At 43.4% G+C, this 19,282-nt stretch overlaps 1 protein-coding gene across 1 annotated transcript in view; it reads left to right on the top strand.

Moving 5' to 3' along the window:
* The window catches only part of thada (THADA armadillo repeat containing), a 114,353-nt gene extending 99,852 nt beyond the window's left edge, over positions 1–14,501 (top strand). Inside the window, exons 37-38 of the mRNA XM_039784777.1 lie at positions 12,151–12,326; positions 13,885–14,501. Of these exons, the coding sequence (XP_039640711.1) occupies positions 12,151–12,326; positions 13,885–14,196 (488 nt within the window). The 3' untranslated portion in view covers positions 14,197–14,501. The remainder of the gene's footprint in view (positions 1–12,150; positions 12,327–13,884) is intronic.
* Positions 14,502–19,282: the final 4,781 nt, after the last annotated feature.

The following is a 19,282-nucleotide window of genomic DNA, read 5'->3' as shown; positions in this document are numbered from 1 at the left end:
CCCGTATTTTCCCAGTTTTCCTCCAGGAGCCACCCTTGTTGTGTCTGTCGCCACTGATAGCATCTCATAACATAACACGAGAGAGCAAAACATCTCCTCGGCAGTCTCCGCAGCCCCTCATGGCAACACAGTCCATGGATGGGAGGGCAGAGTCATGGGGGAAGACTCAACGTGCAGTTATTTTAGTTAATGGCTGAAATGGACATGTTTTCTTTTTTTTGTACTTACTGTGTGCCTGCGTGCATGTGTGGAAAATAGAGTGGGGTATCCTCCTTTGTCCATCCATATTCATTACTCATTTGGAGATGTGGGGGTGTGTGTGTGGGGGTGTGGGCTTGTTTAACTATATTTGTGCAGTCCAGTATACTTGTGGGGTCCCAACAGCTTTGTGGGTCCAAAATGCTGGACCTCACAAGTTTAATGTGTTGTTTGAGGGTTAAGACTTGGTTTTAGGATTAGGGATAGAATTAGGTTATGGTTAGGGTTAAGGTTAGGCATTTAGTTGTGATGGTTAAGGTTAGGGTAAGAGGCTAGAGAATGCATTATGTCAGTGACGGGTCCCCACAAAGATAGTGTCACAAACTTGTGTGTGTGTGTGTGTGTGTGTGTGTGTGTGTGTGTGTGTGTGTGTGTGTGTGTGTGGGGTGGGGGGGGAGGCGGAGAGTGTATTACTTACCGTAAACTGGTACATATTTCCTCCTGGACACTCGTCTCCACTGCAGGAAACGAGTTGGAGTGTTTGCCTCCATTCTTTTGTCGGACTTTACTCTTCAGCCAGGCCCCTCACAAAACTATTTCATGGAAATTCATGAAAATTGCACTGCATTCCTGTTTTCATGTGTCGTACGCGCAACAGGAATGTAGCACGACGACACAGAAAGCAGAAATGAGGCGGTAAATTGGTAAGCTTGTTTCAAATGAATGAGGGACTTGGAACAGAAAAGTTGAATTCCTCATTTAAATGAAAAACAACAGAAAAACCCAAAAGAAATCCCATCCCACTGACTGTAAAAAAACAAACAAAGCCTTCAATTGGGAAAATATGTCATCTTTCTACTTTGAGAGCTCAAACTTAAGTGATGTTTCCAAAATTAAAAAACGGCGCAGTGAGCTGAGAGGACATTTTGGTCCTCGGAGAGCTTATGGCATTTAATGAAGTCATCCCGATTGCATGAACGTTGGCACGAATGCTGCGGTCTCTCGGAGAACACGTCGTGTCAGTGTGTTAAAGGTAATGCTCAAAGAGATTTGTCTTTTGAAATCATTTTGAATATGTGTTTATTATCTTTGAAAGCATAGCTGGAATACAAACAAACAAGAAAAAGAAGAAAAAACACCGCACATTCTGAGGATTAACAATAACCACAGTCATACTTCAATTCCCTCTCAACTCCCCCCCCCTCCCCCCTCAAAATCATACGTGTTCCAACCATTCCAAACAAAAGCATAAAGAGCATAAGGAGAGGCTTAGGTTCCCAAATGCTTCCCAAAAGCCTCAGAGAAACGATGCTTTTCCTATATGTGTAAAGTTTACTGCATGTCCAGAAAGAATGTGTTAAACTATTGATCACAGATATACAGTACATTGAGTGCAAACAGGTGAAACATCAGTTTAAAAAAAACAAAACAGCTGTGTTACTTTTCCCTGGAATAATCTGAGTCTGTGAAACTCTGTACAAGATTATGCCTGACATAGACAGAACAATCATGTATACTTTCGGAATGATTTCTTTGAATCCTGTAAGCCCCAATGTTAAATTCTGGTACATGTCTAATTTCGGTAAGCGTTTTTTTTTTTAAGGGCTCGAGTGACACACGGTGAAAGTGGTAAAGTTCTTGTCCACCATGGCAGCGACCTTTTGGCTTGGTGAACTGCATAATATCTGAGGTCAGCACATGAACTTTCTGCTGTCAGAGTGCCAAGGAAATAGAAACGGAATAGCTTGGCATGCTATACATAGCTAACATAGCTGTATAGTGCAATGCTGTGCCAATGGAAAAACAACATTACTGTGTGTTAGTGTGTATACAGGTCACTGTGTGTGTGTGTGTGTGTGTGTGTGTGTGTGTGTGTGTGTGTGTGTGTGTGTGTGTGTGTGTGTGTGTGTGTGTGTGTTTGTGTGTGTGTGTACGTTGTGTGTTTCTATCCCGCGTGTAGTGTGTGTTTGTCCACCCATTGTGTGTGTGTGTGTTTATGACCTGCTGTTGCAGAGTCAAGTATCTGAGGTGTTAGCTGCTTCAGATGGAGGCAACGACTCCTGGCCCTTTGATATGGAGGACAGGCAGAGATGTGGGAACAGAGACTAGTTCTGCAACACACACACATGCATACAAAATGCAAAATAACCCCCCACTTCTCTCCCCCACCCACCCCACCAGCAATTTAGAGTTTAAATGTTTAAACTCGCTGTTCTGTTGCTGATGATATTGTTGCTGTTCCATGTAAACCAGACATTAAGCTAAACCAGGAATTCAGTGCAACAGACAATTTAAAAAAAACTAAAATAAAAAAAAAACGTGTTGACTGCGATTTAAAACCCACAATATATGTTACAACCATTGAAAGGATAGTTTGATATTTGGGGAATTGTGCCTTTTAGCTTTCTTTCCAAAACTTCGATGAAAAGATCAAACCACTGTCATGTCTGCATGCTAAATATGAATGTGAAGCCAGCAGGCAATGAGCTTAGCTTAGCTCATCATTAAGACTGGAAACAGGGGGAAACGGCTAACCTGGCTGAGTGCTCCAGTATATTGCTTTTTTTTTCTGTTAAAATAGAGGGACTATTTTGTGTCAGATATTAATATTAAACATTCTTTCACCATCAAGTATGAGTAGGACTCACCTTGCCTTTTGATCAAATTTGTGAGTGCCTTGCAACGTTTTCTGTTTCACGTAAAATAGTTGAATGTTTCTCTTTTACTCGCCGTTTTTTCTTTTTTTTTTTTTTTTTTTTTTTTTTTTTTTGATTGATTTTTAAACCAGGTAATATCCAAGTAAACGTCTTTAGTGTGTGGGAGAGAAATGTGTGCAGATTCACATCAGGTTCCATGAAGTTTATCTTCTGAGAACCACAGTGGAGCTATTGTCCTGGACAGGAAGAGCAAATCTAATTTAACCCCATCCCACCTTCCAGCTCCCTCTCCCCCTCCCCCACCAGCATCACCATCACCCAAATACCTCCAGGCTAATTGAGTCTGAAATCAAACTCCGCTCACCCCCGCTGGACCTCCAGCACTGTGACAGACTCAGGGGCAGGAACAGAGGGATCACTATATATCTATCGATATATATATATTGTATGTGTTTTATCTTGTATCTGTTTGTATTTTGCTATGTTTTTGTATTGTGCTATGGACCATTTGTGTGTGTCCTGAATAAAGAATATGATGATGATGATGATATATATAGAGAGAGAGAGAGAGAGAGAGAGAGAGTTGGGGCAGCAGTGTGTAAGAGGACATTTATTGCAATTCTGATTGGGAACGGAGTGACGCGGTCATCCTCCACTTTTGTGTTTTCCATATGATTTATTGAAGACCTTCATCATGCAAAACATAAAGTTGACATAACAATACAGATTAAAAATAAAAGGACACAAGTACAGCTTTCAGACTTCAAATTAAAACATTTAATTGGACATTATTCATTCATCTTTTTCCTCCTTCTGGTATCAGCGTTCTCAATCCTCCCGTTCAACTCGCCGCCAGAAGGTTAAAAAGCTTAATTTTGTCTCAGTGGGTAGAGCAGACGCAAATATACTTCGAGGCTTATGCCTCGACGCAGAGGTCCAGGGTTCGAATCTGACCTGTGACGATTTCCTGCATGTCTTCCCCCTTTTCTCCCCCCTTTCTCACCTAGCTGTCCTGTCAATTAAAGGCGAAAAAAGCCCAAAAATAATCTTTAAAAAAGAAAAGATCCCAAAATGTTAAACTTTTCCGGTTACACTTTACTTGAAGGTATCTACATAAGCGTGACATGACACTGTCATGAACGTGTTATAAACATTATAAACAAGTCTTAAGTTTATGACCTAAAGCTTCTGTCATTGTCATTTGTTTTTTGTCATGACAAGCTAGGGTTACGGTTAGGGTTCATGTGTCATGACAGTGTCATGTGTTCATGACAGTGTCATGTCACTCTTCTGTAGATACCTTCAAATAAAGTGTTACCACTTTTCCTTAAAATATAGATCTGATCACAATGTTTGTTTACAATACCTTTCGGGGTAGAAAACTCCTGCGGCCCGTACATACAGCTTAATTGCACGAAGCAAACAGCTGCATATACTCTCATCTCATTCATCTAAAATGCATTTTCGATGCTTTAATATTTCAAACTAACATTAAGGTTGGAGACCTAATTCACCTTTTGGGCCACAGACCAAAGAAAATGACACCGCCTAAACTAGCGGTTAGTCCAACCGGCGGTGAGATGTCACTGTTTGTAACACTAGCTTTGGCTTATCGAAGACGCTAGCAAAGCAACACGGCACAGAAAACAAGCGCAGGCAAAATGTTGGATAGGTCGGACATGTTTAACTATATATATATCTTTAAACGTTACAGTTACGGCTGCAAATGACAACAGGAATAAACAAGTTTGACGATTTTGCATATGTATGTCCGCAGTTTAAAGCAGCGGCCCGTGTTGTTTTTGTGTTAGCACGACGCACCCGTGAGTCGATTTCATATATAAATCTTGAATTGTTTTAAGCCCCCCTCTCCTTCCTCCTGGTCCCCCCCCCCACCATTCTGAAGTAGTATTGAACTCTGTTTAAAAAATGCAGCAGTGGCCTCATATACTCTGCTGACATGCTCATGTTTTCCAGGCCATTCTCAGTGAGCCATTATCAACTGAATCGCCTGCTTACTGTAAAGACAACAAGCGCCTGTGCAGAATATGCCATTCCCCAGTTCATTCATTGACAGTGGATGATGCAGATGAATGGAAGTGAACCGACCTGACAAGGGCTGACGGAGACTCATTAAACGGACCTCGTTCCTATTTTAGCACAACACTCACTCAGCCATCAAACCTGGTGTTTGTGTGTTGGTTCAGTTTGGATGGATCACTGAACAAGACTTGAAGATAAGTGTCGCGTGTCACTCATTTAAGAAGAACCTATGAAAATACAGAGAAACCTCGGGGCACTCGTTACTACCAGAGAATTACTCAGCTGTTTGATTCGCAGCTTTAACCTTTACTTTTGGGATACGTACGCTGTTATTTCAGCCTCCAGAGAGAAAAACACAAACAGAAATTGGCGTTTCTTTCACCGGCTTTGACTGCAAGGGCGGCGTGTGGAATGAGATTTGAATGATTTTGGTGGCGTGAAATAAAGTGTCACATGTCTGCAGTAATGACTGGTGTCTGCAGGCTGTGTTGAAGTGTGTGCACATTGTATTCATTGCAGTCTAACAGCTGTGGGTTGTAACGCTCGATTAGGATGTGTTTTAAAGATAAAACGGGAGCGCAGAGTATCTTGGTTTGGCTTTTCACAATCTCACTGTGTGATACTGAGTCGGCCTACATCTGATAGCAGTCGGCCGTTTGAATGTTCGGTTACACTTTACTTGAAGGTATCTGCGTAAGAGTGACATGACAGCAGCACAGAAAGGAATAAACGTGTGTGTGTTGGTCGTCTTTGTAACACCACTCTCTAAATGTATCTCTCAATTATCACCTCCTTTGTACAAAGAGATTAAAGGTTAGTTGAGTAAACCACAAAATCGTGTGAGCGAGCCTTGTCGTGTCAGATCAGTCTTTGAAGTTTTTTTTGGTGGGCTAAGGTCAGCTGACGCTGTGTGTGAAGCATTTTGAAACACTATTCAGCCTGTGAAAGCAGTTGTCATTTCTTTAGTGGATCTGGGAGATCAGGAGTTTCCTAATGACAAATGCTATTATGTTGCATAATGGGAATTGTAGGTTCCAGACATTTTTTTAAGCTTGACCCATACTAGGGAGTGACTAAAAGTCAGGATATCTCATCCCCTGTTGCATGTCCCATGTCTCAGAAGCGCTATGAAGTCCACACACCCAAGAGTCCAAGTTACAGAGTACGAGTTGCTGGTCACAGAGTCACAAAATCAACTTAAAAATGCTATGTTTTGAAATGTCCTGGGTATCTTCGTATAGTCTCATGTGGCAAAAATCCACTCCGTTGCTGCTATATATATATATATATATATATATATATATATATAGCCTTTGTGCTGTTAATTTCATGGTAATGTTTCCTGTTGTTGTTGTTGGTCTCCACACTCCCCGTTTTCTCAGACCAGAGGAAGTCGGGGCTGTAAAGTGTGTGTGTTTTTATTTCACACCTCTCGATCTCACACCTATGCATCCTGGTGGCTCGGCTCCACTGAGGCGTCTGTAGCACGCGCTGTGTGCGTGTGCTTGTGGGTGTGTGTGTGTGTGTGTGTGTGTGTGTTTCATGCGTGAGGAGGAACGAGTGTTTCATTGAGCTTTTTCGTGAAAGTTAACGTGCGGGTTTTGCTGCTGTTGTATGGACATCTTGCTCTGTTTTTGCAACTGAAAGTCTTGTTTTCACAGTACCATAATACACTTTTAAGCTTAATGAAATGGATTTTCAGAAGCCCCATCCGATCACAGATTAAATCCTGCATATCTATCTAGCTAGCTATCTATCTAGCTATCTAGCTATCTATAGATCTTTGCTGCCTCTTTTGGACAGACTGTCTTTGTCCAGGGTGTGTAGAATAAAGAGCTGACTGTGCAGCAGAGCAGGTGTAGCTGAAGGACCCGTACGGTGGCCCGTCAGCTGGTTACAGCCCCCCAGGTGGGATGGATAGTTGAAGCAGTTAGCTGAGGCAGGGGCTTCTAATTCAAATCCCTCAGATGTGGGAGGCTGAGCAGAGGAATGACAATAAACAATGGGAGAGAGAGAGAGAGAGAGAGAGAGAGAGAGAGGGGTAATGCAACGATGGTCTTCTGTCTTACTCGAATCGGGGCTGTTGGCTTGCAGGAACGCTCTGCGATGTCGTGATCCATGGTCTGAGCCTGAAACCCTTAGACCACCAGGGCACCACCTCTTCTTCTGTACTCAAAGGTTTACTGTTTTTAAATTAGTTCCATGTCATGTCTTAAAGGTCCAATGTGTAGGAATTTCTCCCATCTAGCGTTAAGATCATATATCGCAATCAACTCTCTCGCACCACGCTACAGTAGCCTTCACGCTTCAAAAAGAAGAAGAAGACTCCTGTTCCTGAAATTTGGATTTTGAATACGTGTGGTCCTCCATGTTTCCTTCTTCAAACTTGCCGGGCCCGGGAAGCTACGATACCCATTAGCAGCATTAGCAGCACCTGTGAGTTTAGCATGGGACAGCAAAAAGGCGGCGCAGTATGTCCTGTATGTCCCTTAACCGGCTAACGTATTTCAAGATGGCGCATGTAGAGGATGGATAACCAAACCGAGCCCGCCGGGTTCGGACAGATATTTAGAAGTGATGTTCGTGTTCGGTCACATAAGCGCGATAAGGCATTGAACATTTGAAATTTACCCCAGTCATACTTGGAATTGATGGTGGTGGTAAATATTCATGAAAAAGAAAAAGTTTGTGAACGGGCAACACCGATTTTGATAATGAACAACTAAACCCGTTACACGCTGGACCTTTAATTCACAAGTGTCAGGAATTAGCCATCAACTTTTTCAGCCTTAATCCACGTCAGTGCAGAAACATCTGTTTCTGGATCCCAGTGTCATAATACATACATTATAAATTGTAAACAGTATGTAGTAATATTCTGCAGTTGCTGTTAGTTTACAAATCAATGTACTTTACTGTTTGGCACATTTGCAATATGTGCAGGGATCAACATGAATCAAACTATGACTTCGGAATGCCACCGTCATTTAAACGTAAAAGATGAAGCGAAATCAGGGAAGAAGAAAAACAGAACTAGGCCAACACAAGCTCCTGTTACGAGCCTTTTCCAGAGCTTTTAGCCCTACCACATGATCTTCATAAGGAGATGGACTTTGTACCCAATGCCTGGAAAAACTAACGGCGTCCCAGTCAACCTTATCTGTACCTAACACGTTAAACTAAGATGATGCAAATAGTAAACATTACACCTGCTAAACGCCAGTATGTTAGTATTTTCATTGTGGTGTAGCAACCATGCTAGCGTTAGCATTTAGCCCAAAGCACTGCTGTACCTATAAGTACAGCCTCACAGAGCCACTAGCATGGCTGTACACTCTGTCTTTTTTCTTTCAGTTTACTCACTTGTGTGATCACACTAGTCAAAACCAGCTATTCGTTAGCATGCGGCACAGAACTGGGATGCAGCTTATAGTAACAGTCCATGTCCGTAATAAGCTCAAGTGGATCTTTGGCAGTTAAGATAATAGTGTGTGTACACGATAAAGAGCTTGTTCTGGTTCCTGCAGATTTACATGTAAAGCACTTTTCTTTTCTTTTTTTACTTGGTTGCCAGAGTCTCTAACAAGGAAACCAAAGATCTTAGTTTAGTTTTATTTTTTTTAAACCCTTTAGGAGCTCAGAATGGTACAACTGTTATACTGTTTCCACAAGTGGCACAAGGTTAAGTTTTCCCCTCACACTCCTGCCCTGCCCAGTTTAAAATGTACTTTAAGAGTGCCAGTGAATGGAGTGTGTGCCAATGAATGCCAGTTGCACAACACACACACACACACACACAGCCTCACCCAATCTTACTCCAACCCATTCACTCACCAGCTGGCACTGATATTGTAATTTGCAGAGACAAGATTAAACTCACACAGCCTTTCAACGCAAACAATAACTTCTTAGGACTAAACTCATGCCAGCGCGCGCACACACACATGCACACACACATGCTCACACACTACCCACCCAACACACATGGCAGTAACAGCATGAAAGACAATCCCCTTGAGAAACGGAGTATTCTGCGGCAAAAACTCGTGGAGGGAAATCGCATTAAGCAACGTGTGAAACCTCCATAGAAAAGTAGATAAATTGAATGCAGCTAAGATTTCCTATTATGTCCCTTAATGTTTGGGGGTGGGGGGGGGGGGGGCGGTAAATGCTTGACATCAGAGGCTGGGCTGTCCCAGAAAGAGGCGGCTTCTTGGTAAAGAAAGGAATTTGTCACTCAAGCTCCTAAACTCTTAAATCTCCTCTAATACGGTACAATCAGCAGCCTCTAATGTTCACAGACCGGGTTTCCCTCTCTGCTCAGACTTCAGGCTCTGCTCCGATTTTACGCCTCCTCTCTGAAGAGGAAAAACAATCTGGGTTCCCAACCGTGTGTGTGTGTGTGTGTGTGTGTGTGTGTGTGTGTGTGTGTGTGTGTGTGTGTGTGTGTGTGTGTGTGTGTGTGTGTGTGTGTGTGTGTGTGTGTGTGTTTTATACTGTATGTGTGCTGATGGGGGTCTGTATACCTCCACCCTCTCTCCAATCTTCCCATAGTGGTAGTGTTTTGGCTAGTGTCTCTTAAAGCCTTTTGAAGTCTCTGGTGTTATCTGGGTGTCAGCTGTGGTGAGGATGGTCAAGGTGGGAGAACATCACTCTCTCTCTACACACACACACACACACACACAACCTCTGTGTCAGATGGTTGCTGCGTGGACAACTGGAGTCATTAAATGAAGTCATACGTTATGTTTTCCCTCTGTTTGAAGTGCGTGTCCTTGCACTCGCACTTCCTCCACTCTTGCATACAACACTGTATGGGCTCATGACAGGCCGGCCGGCCGGCCTCTGGATATGTGTGTGTGTGTGTGTGTGTGTGTGTGTGTGTGTGTGTGTGTGTGTGTGTGTGTGTGTGTGTGTGTTTGTGTTTGTGTGGAAGCATTATGGCAACAGAGGACTATTTGTACAAGACTACAAATAGCAAGAATGCTAAAAAAGAAACTATTTTGTCAACATGAACATCTTATTCATGTATGCAGGCAGTCCATTCATCCATCCATTCATTAACACGTAAACAGGAAGTTAAAGGCAACATTTGCGCTTACTGCGTGTGCACGGCGCGTACTGGTGCAACGTGCAGAACCGTTTTCATACACACCCTGATCGTGGTTAGTTACATGAGTTATAGTTTTGTTTCCCAGAAGGCAGTCCAAGCCCAGAGAAGACACACACTCACTCACACACATCAAGTTCGGATCATACGGGCAGCCCTGCATCATTTAAACACACGCACCAACAGTTACAGACCTACACCACACAAGGGTATTGGAGGAAATCAGGTGGGAAATTGTCTACATACAGGTGCTCAGTAATCAGATATTCATCTGCCACATTTTTGACCAAACCTGGAATATTGATTTCATATTTGATAATGCTGCAGTCTGAAGAAGTTTTTATTTTATTTTATTTATTTTTTCTCTTGTTTTGGGGCTCGTGTCTCAGTGACAGACACATACACATTTTTTCCTGCATCTGAATTTTACAAAAGTGTACTGTTGAGTTGTGGAAACTGACTTATTTAGAATTATTTATTTCAGTTTTAGTCAGACTTTGGATTTTATTATTTTGGATACAGGGACACACCACTCTGGGTAATGGTTTTTCCCTTTCATGCCACCGCATCACACGATACTCCATGGGTTGGGTCAGGTCTACGTCCTCATGCACAATCCACTCTTGTAGAAACCCAATTAGAAACCAGATTGGGAGAAAAACAAACCATAGACCTCAAATTACAAAACATTACACTATTAACTTTGAATAAATGATCAAATAATGAGGGTTTAGTTAACATACAATGGATAGCTTCCACCCATTCTCAACTGCATAAATACTATTACCTCTGAAACACACATTTCTCAAGAAAAAACTTAAAACCATCATATCTACATTTACAAAGGGTCAGGTTTAACGCATCAGATGTTTACTAGCATCCGATTTACACATTACTGAAGTCTTTGCTACATTTCTTGAGTTGATTTCTTGAGAGTAAATCCCTAGTTTGAAACTAGCTAGTGGTTGCTATGAACTTACAAAGGACTTTACGCGCAAACTTGACAACAAAGTCCAGTCCCCAGCGTGACCTCATGACTTCGCGTAAACATACACGCCACTTTCCTGAAGCCAAGTGGCGTGTTATCTGTACGCATTTTGAGCTATCCGCGTGTACGTCTGCGCCGTATACAGTGGACGACAGTCTGCGACGTCACAGCATAAACATTCACTCCACGTGGCACTTTCTAAAGCCACGTGGCGTGTTATCACGAGGATATGTGTTATCGCGAGGCTACGGTCGGGTTTAGGAACGTCGCACGCGGGTTGGGTTTAGGAAAAAGAAGAACTGGTTGGGTTTAGGAAAACAACAAACGTGAAAAGGAAACATCAAACGCGGAACACAAAGTCACGCAGATTTTGGGCCTTTCATACTACTCGCTACAGAGTCAATTCACACGCAATCGCAAGGTAATGTAAGTCAATGGAGGCCAAACGGCGTTGATAAACACGCTAAAAAACGAGCATGCGATTGATTTGATAACACGCCAATAATGGCATACGAGTTGGCGTGTCATACATACACCACTTCATGAGATCAGTCTGCAGGCCTGCGCTCTGCATCTTCCTCTCAGCAAAACGTTTGTCTCTACCTTTGAGATCTTTCGATGTTGCTTTTTTTTCTTCCTCCGTTGTATGCCTGACCTTTTACCCCATTCTGAGCTTTGAGCATATCCTCAGATCCCAGCGCCGGGGTCATTCCAAAGCTGAACTTAAGACTAAAGGTGAAGTCGAACCACTGCTCAGCTGACACAGTAATGACACGGCATCGGCGACAGACGTCAAGTCAGTTGGTTAAGGGCGGGAAAATCTGACGCGGTCACGACACAAGCACCCAAAGCTGTTTTGGGATTTGGACGAAGGCCATTTATGATCTTTGAACGTGCTTGTTTTATTGTTCCTTTCATTTTCCAGGTGCGTCTTTGCTGGTTTATCAGTGTTTTTTTGGGGTTAGGGTTAAGGTTAGGGTTAGGTGTCTTGAAGGCAGCGGTCGCAGCGCTGCCTGGAAGGAGCAGTTGGGGGCAAAAAACAACATTGAGCTCTTTGCTGCGGGACTGTAAACTATTTCTGTGGGTCTTAAATGTCTTAAACCCGGTTCACAGACTTTGTTTAAACTTTAGTTTTTTGCCTCTCCTGTCCTCAGATGTCCCCGGTGTGTCCGTGTGTCCTCCGGTGGCCCTGGACTCAGGCGTGGAGCTCCTGTGTCGGCTCTTTGAGCTGTGGGGGCAGGTACCGACGGGTGTCCTCGCTCTGACCGAGTGGCTGCTGGGAGATGAAGAAGCCTACGATGACGCGGTTCCAGACGAGGCTTCCAGTCTGGTGAGGAAGCACACACATAACCACAGAAGAAAAAAGAAAAAAAGGAGCTATCTGACTGTAGACTACATGTCAATGATTTCCATGAAGTGAAACTGACGACAGACGACCACGATGACTATCACGGTTTCGTTTTCTATCACTACAACAGAGATTGTTCGTTTACTTCCAAATGTGGGACAAATATCAATGAGTAGACTGTAGAAGCACTACTTAAGGCACTTAGCACTCACGTGATTTGGGTTGGTTTAACACGCGTGTAAAGCGTGGAATTCCAGGGACAGATGGCACTATTTTTTTTTTTTATTTCCCTTGCCCTTGGTTTATTCTGCTCACAGTAGTAGTCAAAATAGCTGTAGAGTGCTTTGAGTCCCCAAGGTTTCTGCTCTCCAGCCACACTTTGTTTAGCTGCCTGTTTAGTTTTGGTTCCTGTTCACTTGGTTGGTTGGTTCTTTCTATGAAAGACTTTGAAGATGCCCTGGGAAACAGCTGAGAGGCATTGTAAGACATAACTTTGAGCAAAGTAACTCACGGCGTCTTGTGGCTGACTGCCTAACGATGTTCGGCTGTAAAGGGCAAGGGTCTGTATTCATGAAGCTGCATTAGTCATTATTTTTGCACTGTGGGTCAAATGACAATGCGTATTGCGCTGTCTCATAGTGACAAACCCACAGAGAACTATCAAGTCATTCCGCAGTTCCCCCTCAGTTCTACGGAGTGTTTTTGAGCTCGTCGTTTTGGTTTCCAGGGCTGCAACTTTACGGCTGTGTCGGTGCCACGGAGGTAGACAAATAACCAAATATTTCATTGGTTCCTAAAAGTTACCAGAATTCACATATATGTAGGATATTACTACAGACATTCTTGTAATCTTACTAGTGCTGTCAAACGATTAAAATATTTAATCGCGATTAATCACATTAATGTCATAGTTAACTCACGATTAATCGCAATTAATCGCACATTTTTATCTATTTTAAATGTCCCTTGACTTCTTTTTGTCCCATTATATTTTCTCATTTTAATGCTCTTATCAACATGGAAAAGTGGATTGGCTTGCTTTGTGCAAATTATTTTTTTATGGAAATGGAATGGAAATTGATTTACTTGAAACAGGGACAATGCAAAAATAAACATTAAACTTGTTAAACAAGAGAATATGTCTTGGGCCAGGTTATAGCAACAATTGCTAATTTCCACCTGTAGTCCCTGGGCAGGTAAACAACAAGGTAAAACCAGGTAAAACAACATTGGCATATATATATACACGTAGTGTTCAATTTCACACTAACATTCACACTTGGAGCTAATCTGTCACACAATGTAACACTGTTACCTCCATTTTCCATTGCAGATAGTACTGCCTCATGACACTGTCATGAACACATGGCATGTGTTCATGACAGTGTCATGTCACTCTTATGTGGATACCCTCAAGTAAAGTGTAACACAACTTTAGAACTGTTGTGTTTTCCCCTAAGTGGCCCAAAACAAATCCACAAATAACACTGACTTACATCAACATCCCAGTAACTAAACTCCCATTTTGCCCGTCGACCAGAACGAAGAGGACTTCCTGTTCGAGAAGGGGGATCTGAACCTGTGGGCCGAGCCGGTCCAGTGGGCGAAGCTGCTCCACAGACACGTCGGCTCCCTCGCAGACACCTTTAAGCAGACCCAGGCCCCAGGAAGCGCAGTCCACCAAATCCATACGCTGTCGACGCGGGCCCGAGCCGAGGCCCTGGGCTCGCAGCAGGCCCTGGACTCCCTCCCTGGCCTGCCCCAGTTCTCCTTCACCACGGAGCACACCCGCCTGCTGCTGCGGCACCAGAGGGCCACTCTGGCTCTAGATATGCTAGAGAGGCTGAGGTAGAGAAGTTAGCAGTGTTTGCCTCTTAATAGCACCCTTTTTCTTAGGAAAACAATTGTTAAAAGTCAGGGTTTGTAATATTGAAATAAAGGAAAAGTTATCAGGTAAATGCTGCAATGAACGAACGCATGAGACCACAGACTGGCTATGTGGTCATGTCTTTTTATTATCACGTCAAGGGAATGAAGGAAACATTGGGTTGTTTGTTTTTTTACTCTGTACTTGTCTCTTATTTTGTCTTTCAAATGTTGCCCTCACTGATTACCAGATGTGTTTTTAATTTTTATGATTACAGTTCCTTGGTGTCTTTTTAATAAAAAGAATTTTGTCTGAAATCACTGCATTTTTTTTGGTCCAATGACCTATTATTCCTAAAAGGAAAGACGTTGACTGTCTAACTCCTTTAATGTTAAAGGGGTGATAGAATGATTATATAGGATATTTCACACTGTTCCTTATGTCTCCTAATGGTGTATCTAACATTGGTTGGGCTGAAAATGGCCTGGTTGATATTCTATTGGCCCTTATGCATCCCTGTGTTTTGGCCCTATTTGTAACAAGAGCTTTTCCAAATATGGTATGTTCATGAATATTTAGATGAGCTGCGCGCTGATTGGTTGAGTGAATTGCCATACGCACACATTATGATAGGTTGTAGAGTCCGGGCTCGGGTCGGGTATCCATGCCTTAATTGGTTGAGCGAATTCCCAATACACACACATTAGAGACGCGACAGAATCTCATATTCCCGACACTGCAATGTTTCGTTACCAAATTCACTTCTGAAACTTTTTTATGCGAGAAATCAACTATATAAAGCTCAGAAATGGGCCGTTTTACGAAAATTGATGGCTAATTGCAAATTTGGTAAGACGTGTCGGACTTTAGGAGCTCCACACAGTCTGACGAGAAAGCGGCCGCCTGCTGGGCTCCATACCCAGGGCAAAGTCACCCTTTGTGGATACTGCACTACGGGGCTCCGCTATATAACTAAATATATTTACAGTTTGAATTTCGTCACAGCACTGATATCACAGCTACCCCAAGGTCTTACAAAGCTAACCGTTGTGTCCGATTTGAATTTAAGGTATTTTTATGAACTCTGTCTTGTTACGCGGAGCAGCTAGCTAACTAGCTATATATCCCATTCAGTACAATTGGGAAATATCTCAGCTAGCTAGCTACACTTTCGGCATAACTATAGTATATTTACAGTTTGAATTTCGTCACGGCATGTATATTACAGGTTCCCCAAGGTCTTACAAAGCTTAGCTAACACTTGTCCAATTTCGGATTTCAATTGAATGCATTTTTGTGAATGTCAGAGTTAGGAGGAGGCTAGCTAGCGCTCATTGATGGACTCCAGCTCACCGCATCTCTATCAATGAGACTCGCGGACAAGAGGCGTTTATTTCCCCGATTGTTTCTTTAAATAACTCAACACACATACCCATTATAAGATTAACTGGAACCTGCGGGCTGCGGTAAGAGATTGCGGGCGTAACAAGCTCGCTGACCGTGCTCTCAGCTCTCACCGGAGATCTGCGTGACCTAGATTCAGAAGACTGCCTGATCTCAGGTCAGTTGTGTAGCCTATGTAAATGTTGGGGCATGACCGTTCTCTTAATACACCCACGGGCGTGACAAAGGTACAGGTCCTGAAATCCTTACGTAAGCATCTAGCTTTGTTGAGATTCGCCCGTTTTCAGCGGCAGTTTCAAAATATGAGATTTTCATAGTAAAGGGGTGTCAATGGGATTTTGAGCTTCTATGTATGTCCTATTTACCCACCGAACTGTCGTTACTCAACTATGACAGGGTAAAATCGGTTTTGCATTCTATCACCACTTTTAAAGGAGGCATGGCATGAAAATTTCACTTTGAGTTTTTTTTAACATTAATATGAGTTACCCCAGCCTGCCTGTGGTCCCCCAGTGGCTAGAAATGGCGATAGGTGTAAACCGAGCCCTGGGTATCCTGCTCTGCCTTTGAGAAAATGAAAGCTCAGATGGGCCGATCTGGAATCTTCTCCTTATGAGGTCATAAGGAGCAAGGTTACCTCCCCTTTCTCTGCTTTGCCCGCCCAGAGAATTTGGCCCACCCATGAGAGAGAGAGACATCATGGCTTTCAAACCAGCAAAGTGGCAGTTGGTCAAGGCACACCCCCACCGTCCACCTTGCCCCCAACCCCCTCTCCTCCTCAATAGCGTTCAAAGCTACAGACACAGAAATGGCACATACTAAGGAAAGCTCATTGTGGGACTGGCTCTAGTGGCTGTAATTCTGCACCAAGGCTGAATTTCGGGGGAAAGAGACTTCAGATACAGTATTAGGGGACCACTAAGGCCTATATAAAAGAGACTTCAGATACAGTATTAGGGGACCACTAAGGTCTATATAAAAGCCTCCAAAGAGCATCATGTCATGGGACCTTTAATAAGTGTGTAAAGAGATAGTAGAGAGAAAACCTAGACAGTAAAAATAATAATATGAACACCGTGTGAATATGTGCGCAGAAGCCATAACAATAGCTCAGCCCGAGCTCGTTCAAAACAACACTTGTTCCCCTATCAGCGGGAACGTGTGACTCGACAGACCTCACCAGTGTCAGCGTTGAGTACACGGAGCGCTGGGCCTTCTCCCAGCGCTCCTGCAGGGATTTAAGGTTCGGAAACAAAACGCCCCGGAGCCTAAAGCTTACTTCACTAACACGAACTTCAATGGTGCGATTGTGCAGCGAGACGAGCTTTACGACTGAGTGTTTTTTCTCTGACACGTCACCAAAGATGTATTTCAGTATACGCTTCGACTTCTACTGTATGTTTATACGAGGTGTTATTTTCCTGTGATATTTAATTTACTGCAGGATTCTTCCCATTGGACTGTGTTTTTATGCTTCCCTCTACTTTTCCTGGTTATGTAATTAGGAGGACGGCACAATGGACTACTGTCCCGTGTGTGTGTGTGTGTGTGTGTGTGTGTGTGTGTGTGTGTGTGTGTGTGTGTGTGTGTGTGTGTGTGTGTGTGTGCCTGCCTCTCAAACAGCTTGGACCCTTCTCCCTCCGTGCTAGCCATGTTCCCTGTTACAGTAAAACTGATGTAATGTTTTGGAACAGCTCTCCATCCCCCCCCCCCAATAAAAAAAAAACAGAGTCGTGTGATGGGGACAAGCGGTTTCTGCGGACGAGGACATGTTCAAGGGATTTCTCAGGAGCCTCGTCGTGTCCGTCCTTCACATTTAGCTATTTATCACAACTTGCAAAAGCGCAAATAGTCCTGGGGCAGCCCTCAGCCTAATTTTAGGGTTGGTAGTAGTAGATTCCATGCAGTTATGTCACTTGTTTTTCGCCCGTTGCTATTTTCCCTTCTTTTTTTCTTCTTCTTTTTTTTTAACCTCCCTCCCGGCTTCTTTAACCAAACCATTCAGCACTTATGAGAATATTGAATCATGTCACAGAAAGAAAAATCATTTTTGTGACCACTTTGCCAATTATGATCCCATGTGGAAAAGGCTTAATGGTTACCAGTGTCGCAGAAACCGGCAATTTCTGGTGATATGTGTTGCACTACGTTTTTTTTTTACACCCTCCTGACCAAAATCTCTGTGTTATGGAGCCCTGACATAAAGAGTCCTGATATAGAGTCCCGTCCTCTGCTGCCAACACTGCAATTTTTTCCACTGTGGTTTTTCTTTAAAACTTGACATAACTCCAAGGGCAAAGTAGAGTAGTTTGGCATTTTCAAGTGAACATTCTGCCATGCTGAGAAGGTTACATCATGCTGAGACAGGGGCAGCTTATTGCAACCGCACTGCACTCTTTGGCTTTACAAAAAAAAAAAAAATTAGAGTGATTGTGGCCACTGGGTGGCTAAACGTGGATGCTTCTCTGTGTCTGGAGCTCTGCTGTATCCTCTCTTTGAAAAGAGGAGACATAAAAGACCATGTTTGTCTATGATAAAAGTGGGATGTTAATGACAGCTGAATGGGCCTGACTGTACCTTGAAATCTTGTTCCAGCTCTGCTCAGCAGGTGGCGCCCCAGTCCTTCCCCAGTCAATTCTCATTTTTGCTCTCATGGGGGCAGTGTTGCTCTGCCGGACCACATGAAACCAACATTCCTGCAGTCTGGACTGAGATTGGGAAAAACAAGTTAGGGAGGAATTTAAGACTGGCTTTAAATGATTTAACCAAAGTAAATCCATTTGTGTGCTTAGAATGACTCAGCATCTTGTGCTTTTAGGAGTCATTTCTAATCGTAAGTCAAAGTCAACATTTTGAAGTTTTAGTGATGAGAGACAATATGTGTACGCCGTGTGAGTAGGCCCACAGTAGGCATTGACCTGTCAATTTCCCATGTGTAGTAGAGTCGAATGGGCTGCTGCCTGTTGCACTGTGGAAGTCGATTACGCAACCAGTGGATTCTAAAAATTGTACTGCACTCTGCCTGGACTCTTCTCTCCGCTCATACTTGTGGTCTCACCCCATCCACAGGGAGAGGGAGAGAGAGAGGGAGAGGCAGAGTTTCCTTCCATTACAAATAGGCCCTACATGTCAGCTTCCAAAGTGTGGTGGTCCAGAGGCTAGAGCAGGCGGCCTTGTCTCCTGTTAGGTCGTTGGTTCAAATCCCCCCCCCCAAAGGACTTGGGGAGTTAGGGGTGTCTGAGGAACCATTTCCCTTTCATTTAAATTCAGTCATTTCTCTTCCCCCAGCATGCTGCTTCATTAGAGGACTCAGGTGCGAATGTGCCTATGGTTAATTTGCTGGAGAACAGCTTTGCATGCATGGACGTCCCTTGATAGTTCTGCATTCTTTCTCAGCTAGAGTAAACCAAAAAAGCAAAACCAACTTCCACAAAATTGGTTGTGTGATTAAAAGAAGAAGAAAAGAAAAAAAAAAAGTTTTAGAGGGGTGTGAGGAGGAGGGGGTTAGTACTGGGGTTGGATTTCAAGGCGTGGTGTTAAAGAATAGGCGGCCAACCGGTGAATGGAAGTTTTTTTCGGAGAGGAGGGGAGGAGGCGGCTCCTCGCAAAACTTTGCACCGACTTCAGTTCGCCCCTCCCCGGCCACCGCCACGCATTTATACCCATG

This window comes from Perca fluviatilis, chromosome 19, assembly GCF_010015445.1.
Source record: "Perca fluviatilis chromosome 19, GENO_Pfluv_1.0, whole genome shotgun sequence".
Classification (NCBI taxonomy): Eukaryota; Metazoa; Chordata; class Actinopteri; order Perciformes; family Percidae; genus Perca; species Perca fluviatilis.
The sequence above is the reverse complement of the archived record's forward strand: the minus strand, read 5'-3'. Positions and strand labels throughout refer to the sequence as shown.